The sequence below is a fragment of the Struthio camelus genome, chromosome 2, assembly GCF_040807025.1.
Source record: "Struthio camelus isolate bStrCam1 chromosome 2, bStrCam1.hap1, whole genome shotgun sequence".
NCBI classification, from domain to species: Eukaryota; Metazoa; Chordata; class Aves; order Struthioniformes; family Struthionidae; genus Struthio; species Struthio camelus.
In genome coordinates this window covers 122,457,748-122,475,079 of record NC_090943.1, presented here as the reverse complement: position 1 = coordinate 122,475,079, position 17,332 = coordinate 122,457,748, and the positions used below count along the sequence as shown (strand labels likewise).

General features: G+C 41.5%; 1 protein-coding gene across 1 annotated transcript in view; it reads left to right on the top strand.

Annotated features, from left to right (window-relative positions):
• KCTD1 (potassium channel tetramerization domain containing 1) overlaps positions 1 to 8,281 on the top strand; it is a 70,001-nt gene extending 61,720 nt beyond the window's left edge. The window contains exons 3-5 of the mRNA XM_068932419.1: positions 1,754 to 1,898; positions 4,142 to 4,447; positions 8,075 to 8,281. Coding sequence (XP_068788520.1) covers positions 1,754 to 1,898; positions 4,142 to 4,447; positions 8,075 to 8,233 — 610 coding nt within the window. The 3' untranslated portion in view covers positions 8,234 to 8,281. The remainder of the gene's footprint in view (positions 1 to 1,753; positions 1,899 to 4,141; positions 4,448 to 8,074) is intronic.
• Positions 8,282 to 17,332: the final 9,051 nt, after the last annotated feature.

The window sequence follows — 17,332 nt, the reverse complement described above, 5'->3', positions numbered from 1 at the left end:
GTTCTACCCGATCGTCCTACGAAACATGTTTAATCCCTTATATCTTACAGATATCATGCAAATTAAAAAGGTTCAGGCGTTTCGTACAGAATTGTAAATGGCCAGCTGAGGTTAATGGCCTTTTGTTTCTTTCCCGGTCTTCATTTCTCCCAGCTGGTCAGAAAGAATAGAGGAGATTGGTGCGCCGTTCAAAATTTGTTATCAAGTCTGCTGTTGAGAGACCTGCTACGTGCATACGTGTCTCCTCAAAGTCTGCCTGGATTCGCTGCGTATTTCCAAAGTGAGGCGGTACGACTGTGGGTGCAGAGTGGCTTTTGCTCAGCGGCAGCCCACAAGCTGAGTGCAGTCGTGGAATAAAGTGCCTCCGCATCGTTAGGTCCATGCGGATGCACAGCAACATTGCTCTGTTACTCTTTAGAATACTGAAGAGATTTCATTACGCTGGTTTTCACATCAGATTGGTTAGATCAGTACAAAAGCTACATATGAATGACCCTTTTCATTAAAATAATGAAAACAGAGAATCTGCAGAGTATAGCAGAATGTAACAGGTTGTGACAAGGCTCTAAAATCGTGTCCAAAAATGTCAATAATATTTCATGCACAATGCCCATGCGAATTCTCAAACATGAGCTATTTTTGAGACAGTTTTGTTTACAGCTTTTTGGAGGCAGGGCGCTGGAAAGAATCAGAAGTACTTCCACATGCACATATGGGCATATAAACACACTCAGAGAATCAAACATACCGATCGCTCCTGATGATTTCATTGGGAAATTTCTTGTGACTCAAGAGTGTTTTGCATACACCTCAGTGCAAAAAAATGCAGCATATATTTCATATGCTATGTCAGGGATTTTGTGCAGGATTTCCAGTTCTTCGTACTGCTCTAATTAAATCAGGTTTTGTGAGAAACAATTACAGAAAAAAACTGTGTTTATCTAACAACAGTTGATGTTACAGGAATTTTTAGCAAATGAAGACTCTCTGTGTGACAGCATGGTTCTGGCGGTTGGTGGGTGGTCTCTATCAAAGTTAAAATATTTGTCCTATTTTTAGAGCATGTTAATAGACACCTGCCACAGAGCTTTTTTTTTTTTTTTCTGTGAAAGCACTACCTCACAGTGAAACATTATAACCTTTGCACCCCCAGTTACTTATTCCCACAATGTGCTGCCCCCTCAGTTGTGCCTGTACAAGTGTTGGTTGCAGTCAAGAGCATCAAAAAACCAATCTGGATTCAAAGTAACCTTTTTCTTTTCTCCAGAGCAATTTTCAGCTGAAAACAGGTTCAGCCTGCAGTCCCCCAGAAAGCAGGACAGAAGCAGTCGAGGGGTTGGTGCAGAGGAAGGTTGGGGTCAGCTAAAGGCCATTGAGAAGTGTCCCAAACCATGGCCTGCAAGACATGGATTTGGGCAGCAAAGCTAGCATGGGAAGCTTCTCCCCAGCCAAGGTGCCCCCGAGCTGAGTTACCAAAACGTTTCTGAGGCTGTGCTATGAAATACAGTAATAGGTGGCTTGAAAGTAGCCCTTTCCTTATGAATTGGTGCCGAGAAGCTACGTCAGTGAAGTCGGTGGGACTTTTTGCATGGGTGGACTTTATTAAATGTGCAGATTTTGCAGGATGCATTTAGCTTCTCGCCTTTGCCAGCACAACACTCCTGCTCGGTCGCAGTGAGGGAACGAGGCGCTGCTGAACGCCGCTTGATCTGGCCTTGACGTTGCCTTTATTTTTTTTTTTTTCCCTCTGCAGAATCGGAAGGCTTTTTGATGGCACAGAGCCCATTGTCCTCGACAGTCTCAAGCAGCATTATTTCATCGACAGAGATGGGCAAATGTTCAGATATATCTTGAATTTTTTAAGAACATCAAAACTCCTCATTCCTGATGATTTCAAGGTGAGATTTCAAGGGCCTTGAGTGTTTTGCATTTGCCTTGCAAGAATTTGACAGTCTAATCAAAGCAGAGCTGCAAAAAGGAGAAGCTTTTAGAATATGATGGTTGAGTTCAAGTACTGGGCAGAAGGAATTGTGGTGTTGCTAAAGTGATATCTGTTAGCCTTTCCTGGGGTGACATCAATACTAACTCTTCCTCTCCTGATGATAACGTAATGGAGCACCCTTGCCGTATTTCACCTAGGGAAAGTAAATATCATAGGATGCTGGTTCAGGATAGAAAAGATGTTACAATTTATAACTGACTTTTCATCAGTTCTGCTGCTTAGTGGTTCTCCCCTCCATCTTTTGCGGTTCCCCTCTGATTGCAGTGACTCCAGCTTCCAGTCCCAGGTTGAAATTGAGACAGTGATGGGGGAAATCATGCCACCAACAAAATAAACTACTCACATGGTAATATTTGAACATTGGGTCATAGAATATTTTTTTCCCTAAACTCTTGAATATGTGCTGGAAGTTTAATTTTAGAAGAGAAGTTGGAGATGACTATTTCCACATTTAATATTTAGACTTTATAGGATAGGTTTTTTTTTTTTTTAATACCAAATTAAATTTGTGATAATTCACCATGTCAAGCACTAGCCTGCAAAGGCAGAGTTTCAGACGCGTTGTGATGTTCTGTGTTTATCCACTTGTACGTATGTGGGTATATATGTGGTGTCAGCGAAGTGAGAGCTGGAGACCACGGTTGCAATCAGATCAGATCTTTATCATGCCTTGATGAATGCAAACCAAAGTAGCTTGCTGTGCCATTAGTTCACAGTAGGAAGTCTGACAATTCAGATTGATCAAGAGAGGTGATGTGGAAGGGTTAGAGCAGTTTACGCTGTTGTACAGCCTTTTTTCCTTCATATTTAAGAGACAGACTTTTCAGGTGTTTGGGACGTAATAGGTGTTAGGTTCAGCTTAAGAGTTATATTGCAGCAATCTGTGAATCATCCGTAGTAGACGCATACTTCTTTTTCCCATGTGTGACAAGGTTAGACCTACCTAAATAATGTGGGAGTTTAGAAACTGATACTGATAAGCATCATATTCCTCTTTTGAAGCCTTAGAATGGCTTTGTGCTGACTCTCAGTACTAGTCCTAAAGGTAATCAGAAATACAGAAAAAGGAAAAAAACAGCTTCTGTATAGGATTAGCAAATCATGTATGCAGAGCCTTTTAAACACAGAAATATACTGTAGCAGCACTGAAATTAAAAATGTAACTCCTGGCAAGTTTGCCCAACCAACATGGTGTTCAAAGGGGTCCCTTCCAGTTATGCTTTAAGCTGTCCAAAAGATCAGTGTTTCAAATTAATGGTGATCCTTTTTTCTTAGAAATACTGATGTTAGTTTTTTTTTGTTGTTGTTAGGCATTAAATGTAGAGCAGTATTCTGAATATAATTCAGGTATCCCGTGCTCATAAAGTATTCTGTCTGCAGCTCAAATTCAGTGCTATGTTCACTGTTACCACTGTTTCCTTGTTGTCATTCTATTCCTCTATCTTCCCTTCCTCTACCTTCCCATGTATTGTTTTTCTCTGCATAAATATTTTCCAAATGGTCTTATGCTCTTAAACCTAGAAAAACAAGATTTATTTTTTTTTAAATATGACAGTGGACAAACTACAGATCATCAGTTAAAAATTACCTCTATACTGGCTGTGCTTAGAAATGCATTCTCTCTGCTCTGGTGTTTGAGACAATGTAGTAAACAATACTGTTGGCAAAATGAGGAGGTATTAAAAAATACTTAATTTTTAAAATGCAGTAATATATGCAATTCATTATGCAAATATCTGAATCATTTCACACTTGGAACCATTGCAGGCTCCCTCATTTACATGCTTATACCTGTTACTATGCCTGCTAGTGTCGCTGTAAGATGCGATGGATCCTAGTGATGGATTTGCTGAATCCTGATTGAATTCTGTTCCATCTGTTCAATGAGGTCATTATTTTATGACATCACTATTGGGGTAAAGATTTGGAAAAAGGTGGGATGTGACTGTCTGGATTATTCCATAACACAAGGAAGTTAAGTGAACAAACTGTTGGGTGTTTTTTTTTTTTTTTTGCTTGCACTATTATTTTATTATACCTTCCTACACAGTAATGCTAGCCTGACTAACCGTAGATATTATGTGGTGCCTTAGCAATGCCTCTATCTTAATTGTGCACAGTAATGTATGTGTCTTTCAGGACTACAGTTTGTTATATGAAGAAGCAAAATATTTTCAGCTTCAGCCCATGTTAGGAGAAATGGAAAGGTGGAAACAGGACCGGGAGACTGGCCGCTTTTCAAAGTCTTGTGAGTGCTTGGTGGTGCGCGTTGCCCCAGATCTTGGAGAGAGGATTACACTAAGTGGTGATAAGTCATTGATAGAAGAAGTGTTTCCAGAAATTGGTGATGTGATGTGTAATTCTGTCAATGCTGGCTGGAATCATGACTCGACGCATGTCATCAGATTTCCGTTGAATGGATACTGTCACCTCAACTCAGTTCAGGTAGGAAGTCACATGTGCAGTTTTTAGAAGGGAGCTTGCTAATGGGGTACCAGTGGATTGATCTGCGTCTCTGTCACTGGAGGGTTTGAATGAACAAAATCTCTGAGCTACTGAGACTGAAACTCTAAGCTACTTATTTAATTCTGTGGGTCAGGGCTGCTTTCTCAACTTAATTCACATGCCTTTTTACAAAACAAACTACAGCAGTGTTAAAAACCTGCTTTAGGAGGTACACGTTTACCTGAATATAAAGACATTGTGTACTTGATGAAACACTTTTTGACATTTGAATATAAGGTGACCATTCAAGCTTGCTTCCAGTCCCTTGCACTGCTTGTTATAAATTGTTTTCTGGACTGATGGGAAGTCACAGGGACATCTCAAGCCAAAGAGGGAAGATGGATGCCACATCCTGACAGAGCTGTCGCATCCTTCTGTGGGCATGAGGGCTCTGTCCCTTCCTTCACCTGCAAAGGAAACAACTTCCACGTGCTGAGAATGGTAGCAGAGATGCTCTGATTTATGGGAGTCCATAGGTGTCCTGAAACTAGATAGGAAGTGCAAAGGAACAAAAAGGTCAAGTCCCAGTCTCTCATTCAGGGTATTAAGCAAAGAAGTGAGGGGAAAGGGGAATTAGGATGAGAAAAAGATGGCTGGATTCAGACATTCGCTTCCTCAAGGAGGGCCTCCCTTCCACGAAGGGAAAATATGGACCGTCTCCTTCTCCTCCTCCTGAAATAAGAAACATTATTTTCTGGAAAAAGGAGCTGCCTGCAGCACCTGTTGAGTCTTAGCTACGTAGAGGGGTCTCTGTGCCTCAGACCCTAATACTTCTTGAATAGACCTATTGCGTTGCCTTATACTTTCTACTTTAGGGTGAGGACAGTTCATTCTTTCTTCCTTCTCGGTGAGGTAATAAAAACAATGACATATCTGCTTATCGCAGATGGGTACCTATCTGTATTTCTATGACCTTAGGAAATAAGATCTCTTTCACATTCAATATTTTTTCCTATTTGATTATGACGTAGCAGAGGATATAGCAATATATAAAATAAGTAGCAGTTGTTTGAAAAACATTTGATATGAAATGGAGGAGAACAATTTTGGGAGACAAGTTCAAGTAATTTGTGGAATTATAAGCTGATTATAAGTTATAATATCATCTGTCTTGTCCTCTGTGTTGGTTTAAGAACAAAAAAAATCCCCAAATGTGTCTCCATCTAGTTAGCACATCCTGTGCTAATCTGGAATTGTCATTAGCGCAATTGAAGCTGTTTGGTTTAGATAACCAACTAAATGCTCTAGACTCGTGGGTAAGGTCTTTTACAGAAAAGAGTTGCAAACTGAGCTTGACGTCTTTCCATCTACCAGCTCTTTCCATCCAGATAGAGAAGCTCTGCTCCTCACGCCAAAGAAAAAGAGCTGAGCGTTACGGTATGGTCTGAGGGCTCCCTAGGTATTATATATGTGCCAGTTCTGTAGTGTAGCAGTATAGCTAAATGTTATCAAGATACTGTTAACACATGTTATGCTTGGACAGTTGTGTCTCGGAGGAGCTTTTTTTTTTAATGGCCTTTACTATCATATTGAAACATCAAGGGGTTTTTGTCATATTGGCTAATACAAGTTTCAGCTTTCCTTCAACGTTCAGAATTATAACTGAAAAGGGATGTGACTTCAAAGAGGGTTATTCGTCCGCAGAACTTATGGTAGTTGTCAAAGCAGTTTTTATTTATCCTGATGTTTAATTACGCAGTAAGAGTTGCCAAGCATATTTACTCATGTGAGAAACTGAAGTCAGAGTGGCAAAATATGCACAGGCTTCAGGAGAGAAGATGATCCCATGGTACCTATGTTGCTGTTGATGCATCCTCCGTTATTTGGGGACATAAGCACCTCACAGTCCTAATAGCAATGTGCAATAGGACAGGGGCTATTTGTAGTCCTGGAGAGTGATGTGCAGACAAAAGGGTTTTCCCAGGGCTAGGCTAGTTTCCTAACCAGTTACTACCATCATACTTTCTCTCAGAACCTAAGTTCTCCTGCTGTGTTTCTCAGTAGCTTGCATTAAGACATTTGGGGGGGGGGGGGATTTTGGCTTATAAGATTAAAAGCTAAAGATGGGGATAAATAGAAACTGCACTGAAATTCTGATATTTACTTTTTTCATGAATTCCTAGTCTCTTTTTCCCACTTCCTCCTCTTTGAGATTTGTCCGCTGTGTAATTAGCTGTACTCAGGTATTTTGGAGAGATGTTTGCCGACCTGAAGCAATGCATGTAAAAACGTGGCGAGTCTTGTAGTTTTAGGCATTTTAAACCACAGCTCGCTTCTCCCTCTGCCCCAATGCTCTGCAATATTCTGCCACTATGTTTTCCCCTGCTGTCCTAGTGTATATGCTGCGAGCCAATTTGCTAATTGGTGAAATAGCTAGGAAAAACTCGGTATTCCCCCTGCCTTCCTATGTGTGAACAGAGAGCAGTGAAAGCTGCTCATGGCAGAGAGGAGTCCCATGGACAAACCCAATCCCAGCGCAATCCCAGGGAAGTCCAGTCATGCTGGACAGGATCCCAGTTTTGGGGAGAGGTCTGTGAGTGTCTGCCTCCCCTGGCAGGGGGAGGAGACCCTGAGCAGACCCTGGTGACGTGCCATGAAAGTCTCCTTTGCAGGTGAGGAGAAGGAAGCCCAGAAAGCAGAATAGACAGACATATGAAGATGAAAGTACCAAAGAGTATAAACAGGAGAAAGAACACATGAGCCCTGAAGTTATGGTAAAAGAGCATGAACAAGGATAATTTAAAAAAAAAAATTGTGGTATGGAAAGAAATCTGGCACCTGCATGCTCTTACCAGCCTAGCACTGATGTTAGGACCTGAGGTCTCTGTGGAATCTGCTTGTTCAATGCGTGGATCCTCTTGCTCTTTCACAAGCCCTTCCTGTCTTGTTAGGATTATCAGCGAAGCCCACAGAGGGCTTTTCGAGTTCCCTTGACTCCTTTTTTTTTTTTTTTTTTTTTGTGCCAGTGTATTTTCCACTGCAAGTGTGCTCAGGGTGTAAAAAGGGAGGAAAGATGTGTAAGCGTGATTTTTAGTCCTGTAATTAAAGTTAAAAGGTCCTATGTTTTACCACAGATAACAGAATAACCGCAAATCTGTGCCATCACTGTCAGTTTTTAAGCATCTGGAAAATCTAACGGTAACTTTTCTTAAATTGTGATTGTAGTATCTGTATTATTACTATGTAGTTTAGATATTTATTCAGTGTTCTCCTTTGTCTGCTGTGGAATCCTGTATTTGCCGTTTTGCATAGTAAATGTGAAGCAGAGAATGCATTTTTTTTTCAGATTTGTTTTTGATAGAAAAATACTCTGTTTGTTGACAGTACTAACAATATTTTTTCTCTATTTTTCTTCTTACTGCTCTGTCAGCAAAGTCAGCAGAAATCAGTCCAATCTGGTGAAGCTTAGGGACCCGGTTAAGACGTTGCAGCAGAGGTTGTTCGTGGATTTGTATAACAACTTTTGTTTCCTAGCTGGATCCATTTAAAAATGGCAGTCTTCATCCTTGGACAGCAAATAGTCTGTTTATTTACTTATACATACGTGTTTGTTTGCTTTTTTCGCAGGTACTTGAGAGGTTACAGCAAAGAGGGTTTGAGATTGTTGGCTCATGTGGAGGTGGGGTGGACTCTTCCCAATTCAGTGAATACGTACTGAGACGAGAACTCAGAAGGACATCTCGTGCACCCTCCGTCATTCGAATAAAGCAGGAGCCTCTGGACTAAAATGGACATGTTTCTTTATGCAAAAAAAAAAAAAAAAAGGAAAGAAAAGAAAGGAAAAAAAAAACAAGGGGGACGTTTTATGTGCAGTTTGGACTCCAAACAAGTCCTGGAACCTAAAATTGAATAAAAGACACATTTATATCAAATATAGAGACCACACCTGAATTCATGTGGGAGCATTTGGAATAGTAGTAATAATAATAACCTCAAGGTGTAAAAGAAAACATATATATATATATATATAAAATATGTATGTATATGTATGTATGTACATATATATATGTATGTATATGTCAAAAGGTAGGAAATGCAACAAAAACAAATGGTAGATGAGGTTGGTGCTGTGATGGCCATTAAGTGTCCTAGGCCTCACTTGGGCCCACTTAACGGTATACAAGCCATTACCATTGGGGGATACGTAGACTACTCTTACACATTTTCCATTGCCAAACAGCCATCCACTTTTTAGTGTGTACACCTTGATTCAACTTTATTTGCGTATGGAGGTTTATGTCTGTCCTTTTTAGAGGTGGATGGGCAGGCGTTCAGGAGACGACCATCCATTGCGTTGGAAAGCTAGTCAACTGAAATTTTAAATGTAGTTTGTACAGAAGTCGCACACTTTTTGTCTGCCCTCACAGATGTGAAAGGTTAACTTTTCTTTTGAATGAGTTTTTTTGTTGTTGTTTTTTCGGTTTTGTGTTTTGTTTTTGTTTTTTTCTTTTCAAAGGGGGCCAGAATAATTAATATTTGGTAGAGATGATCTGGTTTGAATCTGCTGCTTTCCTACAATTTTTTCAAATTTTATAATGTATTAAATACAATAAACTCTGTTTAAAGTAACGAGGGTCTGATTTAAACCAACAGAAGCAGGAAGGTGGGATGCCGCTCGCTGCGCTTCAGCCCGGTCGGTGGCGCACGCCGCGTGCTGCGAGCGGCTGCAGCGCAGCGAGCGAGCCCGCCGGCAGCCGGGCGCTGCGATATCAAGGCACGGCGGAGCGAGTCAAAGGCAGCAGACGCTGTTGTGGGCTTGCCTTGCCGGATCGGTCTGGTGCACCTGATGTCGCCGATTTTCCTTCAGCGCTCTTCCTTTAAGCTCTGCCCCACTTTAAAGAGAGGCTGTTGGTCAAGCTTAAAAAGAGAGCCAGCTCAGCCCGGCGAAACCAGTCCAGAAAGCGATGCCAGGTTCTGTAAACGAAAACGTAACCGTTGCATCGCGCCTTCTTCAGGGAGGAGTTGGCAGCTTTAACTCTCGAATACCTTGCCCTGATGAGTGTTGGTCAGCCTGTTTGTTTTTTAATGTTGTCGGTTTCCCGTGCTTAAAACTGGTGTTCTTCTCTCCAGAAAGTGAGACTGTCAGCCCCTCGTGTTACGCCATCCACTGCATTATTACTATTAGTAGGCGGTAAGTTCTGTGTCGTTACCCTGCGAGCTGTAATTTTGCAAAGTCTCACTGAGATCCGTTATGCACTCGCTTGCTTCCTTTCGGTGAGATTTTACAAACGTGCCACATAACGATGCTGCTGCACGAACTGTTCACAGGTTGATGCTTCTATCACGTGAGACGCACCAGCAACCACATTCTTTCCTCCAAAGTATCTTTTTATGCAATATTAGAGAGTATGACTGTATATTCATCTGAGTATGGGAATTTCTATCGACTCAATGGTGCAGGCATTCCATTCATTTTGGTGACACTTTGCTATTTATTTAAGAAAAGAAAAGGAAATTGTTAAAGTAAATATGTGTAACCAGGTTTTTAATATAGTCTGATAACTCAGCATTTTTCTGGTTTTTATTAAAATTTGTCAGAGGGCATACTTAAGGACTTGTCTGGCAGCACATATCAATGTGGCTTTGAAATTATCGAAACATGGAAATGGATGGGGGGCACTCCAAAAAGTAAAGCTCATTAGCTGATTATTAGATCTTCACGTGATGCTGATCTGTTGGTACGAATTTACACAATACTGGAACAGCTGCATCACTGGAAATGTTTGTTTTCAATTAGCAGCAAGTAGTCCTCTTACAAAATAAACACACACTTGCTACTCCTGCCGCAAATTTTGTTGTTAGTTTGCCTAGAAGTCGGAAAGCAAAAACTATGGGACATAGATATTTCTCGCAGATCTCCAGGCTGTTGGAAGCACTATGAAATCTGTGATGCTGAGAAAGAAGTCAGTCCCACGAGCTGCGAATATACTGATGCAAAGTGGTGTGAAGTTGCAGAGACTATTTTTTGCAGAAACCCTGCCTACGCTTCCAAGCGTAGGGGTCCTTCCGGCATGTACCAGAAGTGGTGTATGTACCTGAGGATATGTTTCTGCTGTCTGTAAGCCCAAACGTACTCCCAAATCCCGACGTGCCCTGCTGGCCGTGGTGTTCCCGCACGCAGGCACCAGCAAAGCTGTCGGAGGGGGATGCTGAGGCAGGGGCTGCGACTCTGACCCTGCACCCACCATCTGGCACCCCTGCTCGCTCCTCCGAAATGGGCGCCCCAGCTGCAGCAGGGTGCAGAGGGGCACTGCCCCGGCAGCTCTGCACCCGGCAGCCTCGGTGCAGAGCGCCAACGCAGATGAGGCGGCCAAGATGGGCACGAGCAGAAGAGCTCGCTCAGTCTTCCCTCCAAGTTTTGCCACTAATGCTGTTTGCTCTGCTGTTCTGGAAGCTCACAGGTTTTGCTAAGCTGGCGGTTTTACTTGTTCAGTGCGATACTGTCCCGCTCGATGGCACCGAAGAGACTGTTGCGCTCCTTCCCAATCCCCCACCGGCTGGCTGCCCTTCCGTTGCGTGCGTGGCCACTGTGGATCGAGTCGTAAATCACTCACAGACCCTGAATGTAAATGTTGCTGCCGTTATGTGCTAGTCCTGGAGTAAGAGGTCATGAATAAACAAAGCAGTGGCTAATGAAAAATGATATGCGGAATAAACTAGATATAGATTTCAGAGAGCGAGTGAGAGTAGTCCTGTTTGCAATTGAGGCGCGTGTTTTTAAAATGTTCTTTACAAAAACTGATCAACAGACAAATGAGCAATATATCCAGGAAGGGCATAAATAAATAAATAGATAAATAAACCAAGATGGACCAGACTACGGTCAGCTCTTTTCTGGAGGTTAGTGATTTTGACATGTACAGTAGTTTAAATTTATCTAATTTTTTATAAAAGATATAACTGCATTTTATGCTGTCAGTGGTGCTTTATTTAACTAACAAGTGGAAGAGTTGCAGCCAACAGCAGCTGTCAACCTGGTACTTCTGGCAACTCGAGTAAGCAGCCATCAGGAGAACTGCTGTGGACACGCAGAGGGTGTGAATACCCCAGGATACCCCTTCTTCCAGTGAGACCAGGGCAGAGGAACTGTCTTCGTTGTTGCTCTTTGTCATGTTAATGCTGGATTTCTCCAATAACTATCATCCCAGGGCTTAATTCGTTCCCTCGTGCCTCCTTAATATACTACACAGCTACATAATGTAAGTATAGATCCCAGCACTCTTGGATGAACCTTTAAGGCTGTCCATGTCCCCTTGAAGACTGACCTAATTTACCCTGCTCCAATTTCACCAGGTAGGACAAAGTGAAGTCCTTCATTTTTTAGAAATGCTACTCATAAACAAGTACTACTAATTTTTCACCTCCAGGTTGTTATTGGCCAGGTAGTTTGGCCCAGCTAGTATGTCTTTCCGTTGCGATATGTCTACGATGAAGCTTATAATTTCAGTGATTGATTAGCACAAGCATTTATAGTTAGGACATTATCTTTTGATGTCTGATAGAATCCTATTCCCTCCCCTGTTACAGTTTAAAAAAAAAAAAAAAAGAAAAAGAAAAAAAAAAAACAGGTTGATCTTGCAGGTCCATAAAATGATAATTCATAACAAAATCCAATGGGGACAACCTACTACCATGTGAAAACATCAAAGTTGAAACACCCATTCAATTATTTCTCTTTATGTTTAACAAGCACTGATTTCAATTTGAAGAGAAACATTTTGTTCTTGGGCATAATTTTTTGCAGCAACCTTTAAAAATTGATTGGTATACTAATTACAGGGTTTTTACCATCACCCACATGACTTGTCAAGTGCATTTTTCTTTAAAGTTCCCATTTTTTAGTATTTGAGGGAGGAAGAGTTGGTTCTAGGCAGAAAAAAAGGCTTTTTTTATTGACCAATGGTCAGTTTTGAAGAGAAATAAAAACATTTATTTCCATCTGTCATTTCTTGACGGCAGAATTCTATATTATAAATTATTTCTAGGGACAACTGGTATTTGTATGTAGACATTCTTGCTGCCTGAGGTTTATTTGCGGTGGAAATGAAACCAAGAAACCCTTAGTCCCTGTAGACCAGTTGCTTTTTCTGAGGCTTCAGTTTGAGTGGTTTATTATTTCTTGAGGGTCCGGAGGGATCACCACCACCAAAAATCAATACTTTGCAGCAAATCCCTGTGTTGGCTTTGGCTGCTGCCTCATTGATCTGGATACTGAAGACCCCAGAACAGACTTGGCATTTTGGGTCCTCCATCTGAGATTGGGGTTAAAACTGCGTCTCTACCCTTCCAGTAAAGATGTGGACACAAAGCCAAAAAAAAAGTCATCCCAGAGTTGTATAACTGTAACCTGAGCTGGTGTCTTGGTGACCAGCTAGCAGAGCTAACGTCCGCACTGGGGGGATGTCAACGGCAGCCCCCTGAAGCATCCTCTGCTTGTACAAGACTGGACTCCAGAAACAGAGGCATTCTCTGTGAGATGGTGGATAGACTGTTTTTCCTTACACCTGTGATTTTTTTTTCTGTAGATTTGTTGGCTAGCACCTTAAAACGTTATTGAGTCCTATGGCCCTAAAATAATTAAGAAAATATTATTTTTAACTGCTGTCAGATGCCAAGGGCTGGATTCCACTTTCCGCCTCTGTATGCACAATGAGCAGTGACTCACCCCTCACCTAAGGTGTTTACAGAGATTTATGGAACAAAGGGATTGCGCGGAGATACTCAGGACGATGATCAACTGTCTGTATGTTGTAAAGACAAAAATTGTATGTTGTCTCTTGTACGTAGTTTTTAAAAAATACAGTATTTTCGACTGCGGACCAGAGGGGAAGCCCGCAGGTCTGATGTGATTCAATCAGACTCTTATCTCACAGCCGCACTCAAGTCGTACGTTCTTGAGCTCTTCCTTTTGGATAGCCTGTAAATGTGGTATGTAACCGATCCAGGTGCTCTCCCTCTGCGAGCGATCTGTGCTTCAGTCCTTGTCAAACCGAGCCCGTCTGGTCCACCGCTCTTCAGAGCACAAAGCCGGGTTGCTTTGTCGGGTGAGCAGCGGGGAGGGGGAGAGAGAGATTTGTCGCTGTACCCTTGAGTTTGGACTGGTAGACAATCTCATCTGTAACCCCTAAATGGTCTTCTGGTGTCTATTCTGTTATGTAGCTTGTCAGTATTATTATTAATTTTTCTGAGGAAAGAAGGTAATGTGGGATGCCTGGCCTTGCCCGGTCACCGTGACAAAGCAGTCTAATGTAGAGTAGGGCAATGTGTTAAGTGTGCACCTCAATTTGGGCATTGATATAAAACAAAAACTGCATTTCATGAAGTCCCCTAAACTCACATACTGTACTCAGTCTACCTTCAGTGCAAACCAGGGGGCTCAGGGAGATCACAAATGGATGTTTGACACTTCACTTGATTAATCCCAAAGAAACTAAGCTCAATATAAAAACAAAAAACCAAAACAAGCAGAGCATGGACACTAGTTCTAAAGATCTGTAACAAGGATTTCAGTAATCTTTACAGCTTCTGAATAAATAAATAAATGCTTCAGATCCAGATGTCTTGCATTAAATATTGCATTTATTTCCAGATAAATAATGAAACTAGCTGTGCATTTCTTTCCTTTACTTTCTTCAGTTCAGGAGGCTTGTTTTTTTCTGCTTGGGGCTGTGCCTAGGCAGCTAAAGAGTAATAATTTTGGCCCTAACGCAGTACTTTGTCTCTTCAAAGCATTGTACAAACCTTCAATTAAGCATCTCCCTACCTGCAAGGAAAGTAGGTAGCAATAACCTCATCTTACAGCTGGGGAAACTAAAGAGGATTGGCTTTCAAGCACATTGATGGCAAGCTACACTTCAAGATTTATGCTTAACTGCCATCTCATCTTTTACAACCCCGCTTACAGTGTAAAAGACTTTGAAATCAGTGAGGTGCTATTTAAGCAAGTATAAGGCATTCATGAGCTGTCTGAATAGGCTTTAAAGGTACTACTACAAGTTTGATAGTCTTTTTTTTCCTAATTTCTTCCTAGTTGAGAGAAAAATAAACAAACAAAAATCCCCTCACCTTTCATGTTTTAAGGAGGTTCTGCTAATGTCTTCATCTTCCTTTGGCTCAGCTCTTTAGTAATGACTGTAATTTTCTATGTATGATATTTCAGTTCCTTACCTCAGAACTCAGCCATCATAAGAAGGGGGAAAAAAAAAAAAAGAAAGGAAAAAAAAAAGCAATAAAAACCGTAGTATAATTTGTGAAAGAGCTTTGGCTGTTCATAGGGATCGCAACGAAATCCAGATATGCACCAGGATAGTCAATGGCAGGGACATTTTCAGCTTGGCTGCTGATGTTAGGCAAGACATGCCTGGCTTTTGGCTTCAAATGTTCCAAAATCAAAATTACAACGCTAGGAAACTAAGGCTTAAACCCTTATAGACTATCTTCTTCCTTAAGCATCTGCTGCTCTTTCTCACAGTTGTAGCTTTTGGATGAGTAGTTTAAAACCTGTGCTGTCGCATCAACCGTAACCGATACAACTATTTCAGCAGAAAAACGCTTGGCTCAGGGACCACTGTTCTGCAGAAAAATTCTCTTCTGATGCATTATTGATAGATGTAAGTTAAAGCCATAAAGCTTGCAGCTTTATCAGGCAATATCTACTAAATCCTGGAAGCATGTAAGATAACCTAAATGTAATCTACTGCATACCAGCTCCTTCAGTGATGGATAGCACAACAAAAGCAGGACTAATGAAAATTTAATGAAAACAGTTACTTCCATAAGAAAAATGATCTGTTTTCTCCCACCTTTGTATTGATTTTAACTGGCCCTGTAATTGGAAGTGTATAATTTTTTCCTAAGGTAAAGTGGATTGAGGGTGAGGGAGAGTGAGCGTATAATTCTATTCATGTTTGTGACATACTTTCAGGCTACAAAAACAAAGCATTTTCCTTAGGATGTTGAAGCTGCCTGTGAATGCAGACTTCAAGCATATTTTTTCAGCTCAGGCAAACTGCCATGCTCTTTGCCTGAAACCAGATACTGCATGAGCAGAGTACTTTGAGTACTTTGAAGGCTAGTGCAGAAGTACAAAGAAATAATGTTTAAGAAAAAAAATCAAATATAGTGTATGTAACTTGCTGTTTTAACATGTTTCACCCATTCAAGTTCACTTCTGACTGATCTTCCCCTTGCTGGAAAGGAAAAATCCTCCAGTCACTCTGGACAGTTAAATGAGCATCAAACTCATAGAAAGGACCTTTTCTATGTGACCAAACCAATTGCACTGAGTTGTTGCATGCACTGGCTCGACAGTGAGCTCGCTAACATTTGTTGTCTCACTACCTTCTCACTGATGCCTTTAAACACAATTGTCTTTTTGTCTAAATGTAACAGAGCATTTCTGATTTTTCAAATAACAAAAGCGCAAATCAGTCTGATCTGTGACTCTGCTGTAAGCTTTGTATTAAATTATTTTTACGTTGTTACCTGCTTAATGTTAATGTATCCATTGAGCCCAAAGGGCAATGCTGAGATGATAAATCAATCGGACTGGGATACTGTTTGTTATGATAGGAAAAAAAAAATGCATTTGTCAGAATGTTTAGGAACTGAGTCTTTCCTCTTCCCTCTTCTGTATGGTACGGGTCTTCTAATCTATTCCATGAGACATATCAAAGACATCAGGGCTGTATTGTGATGAGCAGATGAGAAGCAAGATGTTTCTGTACATATTGATAGTAAATGTTCTTTTTTTAATCTCAGTCTTTTTCTAGAATCTCTTTGCCAGCCTGCCTTCATTTCAAACATACTTAGCTTGCTATATATATATTTTTTAACTATAGCGATTCAGCCGCATCCTTGGCTGTTGCTTGTTTGTTATTGTTGTCTTCCTCAGTGGCCTGATAATAGCTGCAATAAAAGATGAACCACCCCTTTTGATGTATGTCATTAAAAATTAGGGCATTTACCTCTCCCCAGTATTTGGCTCGGCTTTATTTTTATTGCAGCAGTCTCCACCAGTCCAGTGCTCTGCACAGCAGATATGGTGATCACTTAGCACAGGCAATGAACAGCCCCCTTTTAACGGTGCCCTCTCCAGCTAGTGTGGGGAAAAAAAAACAACCCTTCCCTCCCAAAACAACTCTAAAATGCGCCACTGTTGCAAACTCCAGATAGATGCATGCATAGCTCCTCTGCACCACAGCGCCTGGCTCTCAGGAGCCACCAGGGCAGAGCAGGAGTGTCCTGGGGGGTTGTCTTGCACAAAGAGGGCTGGTAGCTCAATGCTAGGCTCCTTGCACCACCTTTGGGTCAACTCTTCCAAGGACAAGTCCTCTCATCCCCAAGATTAGGGATTGACTGAGATAGGAAAGGTTTGTGGCAGGAGAGAGAGAGAGCAATATGGTCCTACTACCTACTGATAATTGGTGGCACCAAGTGCCTTTTTGTGGAAGGACACATTCATAGTGCAAAAAAATTCCCATGACGTGATTGTGCCATCTACAGAAGCGTGTGAACAGGTCAGAGAAAGCGCTGTCTACGTGAAAGAGCATTGTGCTACACCCAGCGCTCACAGCGCCTTGAATACACCAGCAAGACTTGTTTTTTTTTTAAAAAAAAATGACAACAGAGAAAGCAGGTCAGAGAAGGCCATCAGAGCCTGTCATGAAAAGGCACGGGGGCCTCCCAGGTGCTGCTCGTGCTGGTAAAGCATGTAGCACGTGAGCAGGGAGCAGAGGTTCAGTGGAAGAGGCCCAGCTGTGTCCTCAAGTTACAATTAATGCATATTTGGGCAGTTAGCTGGATCAAGATCTCAGCACGTTCTGC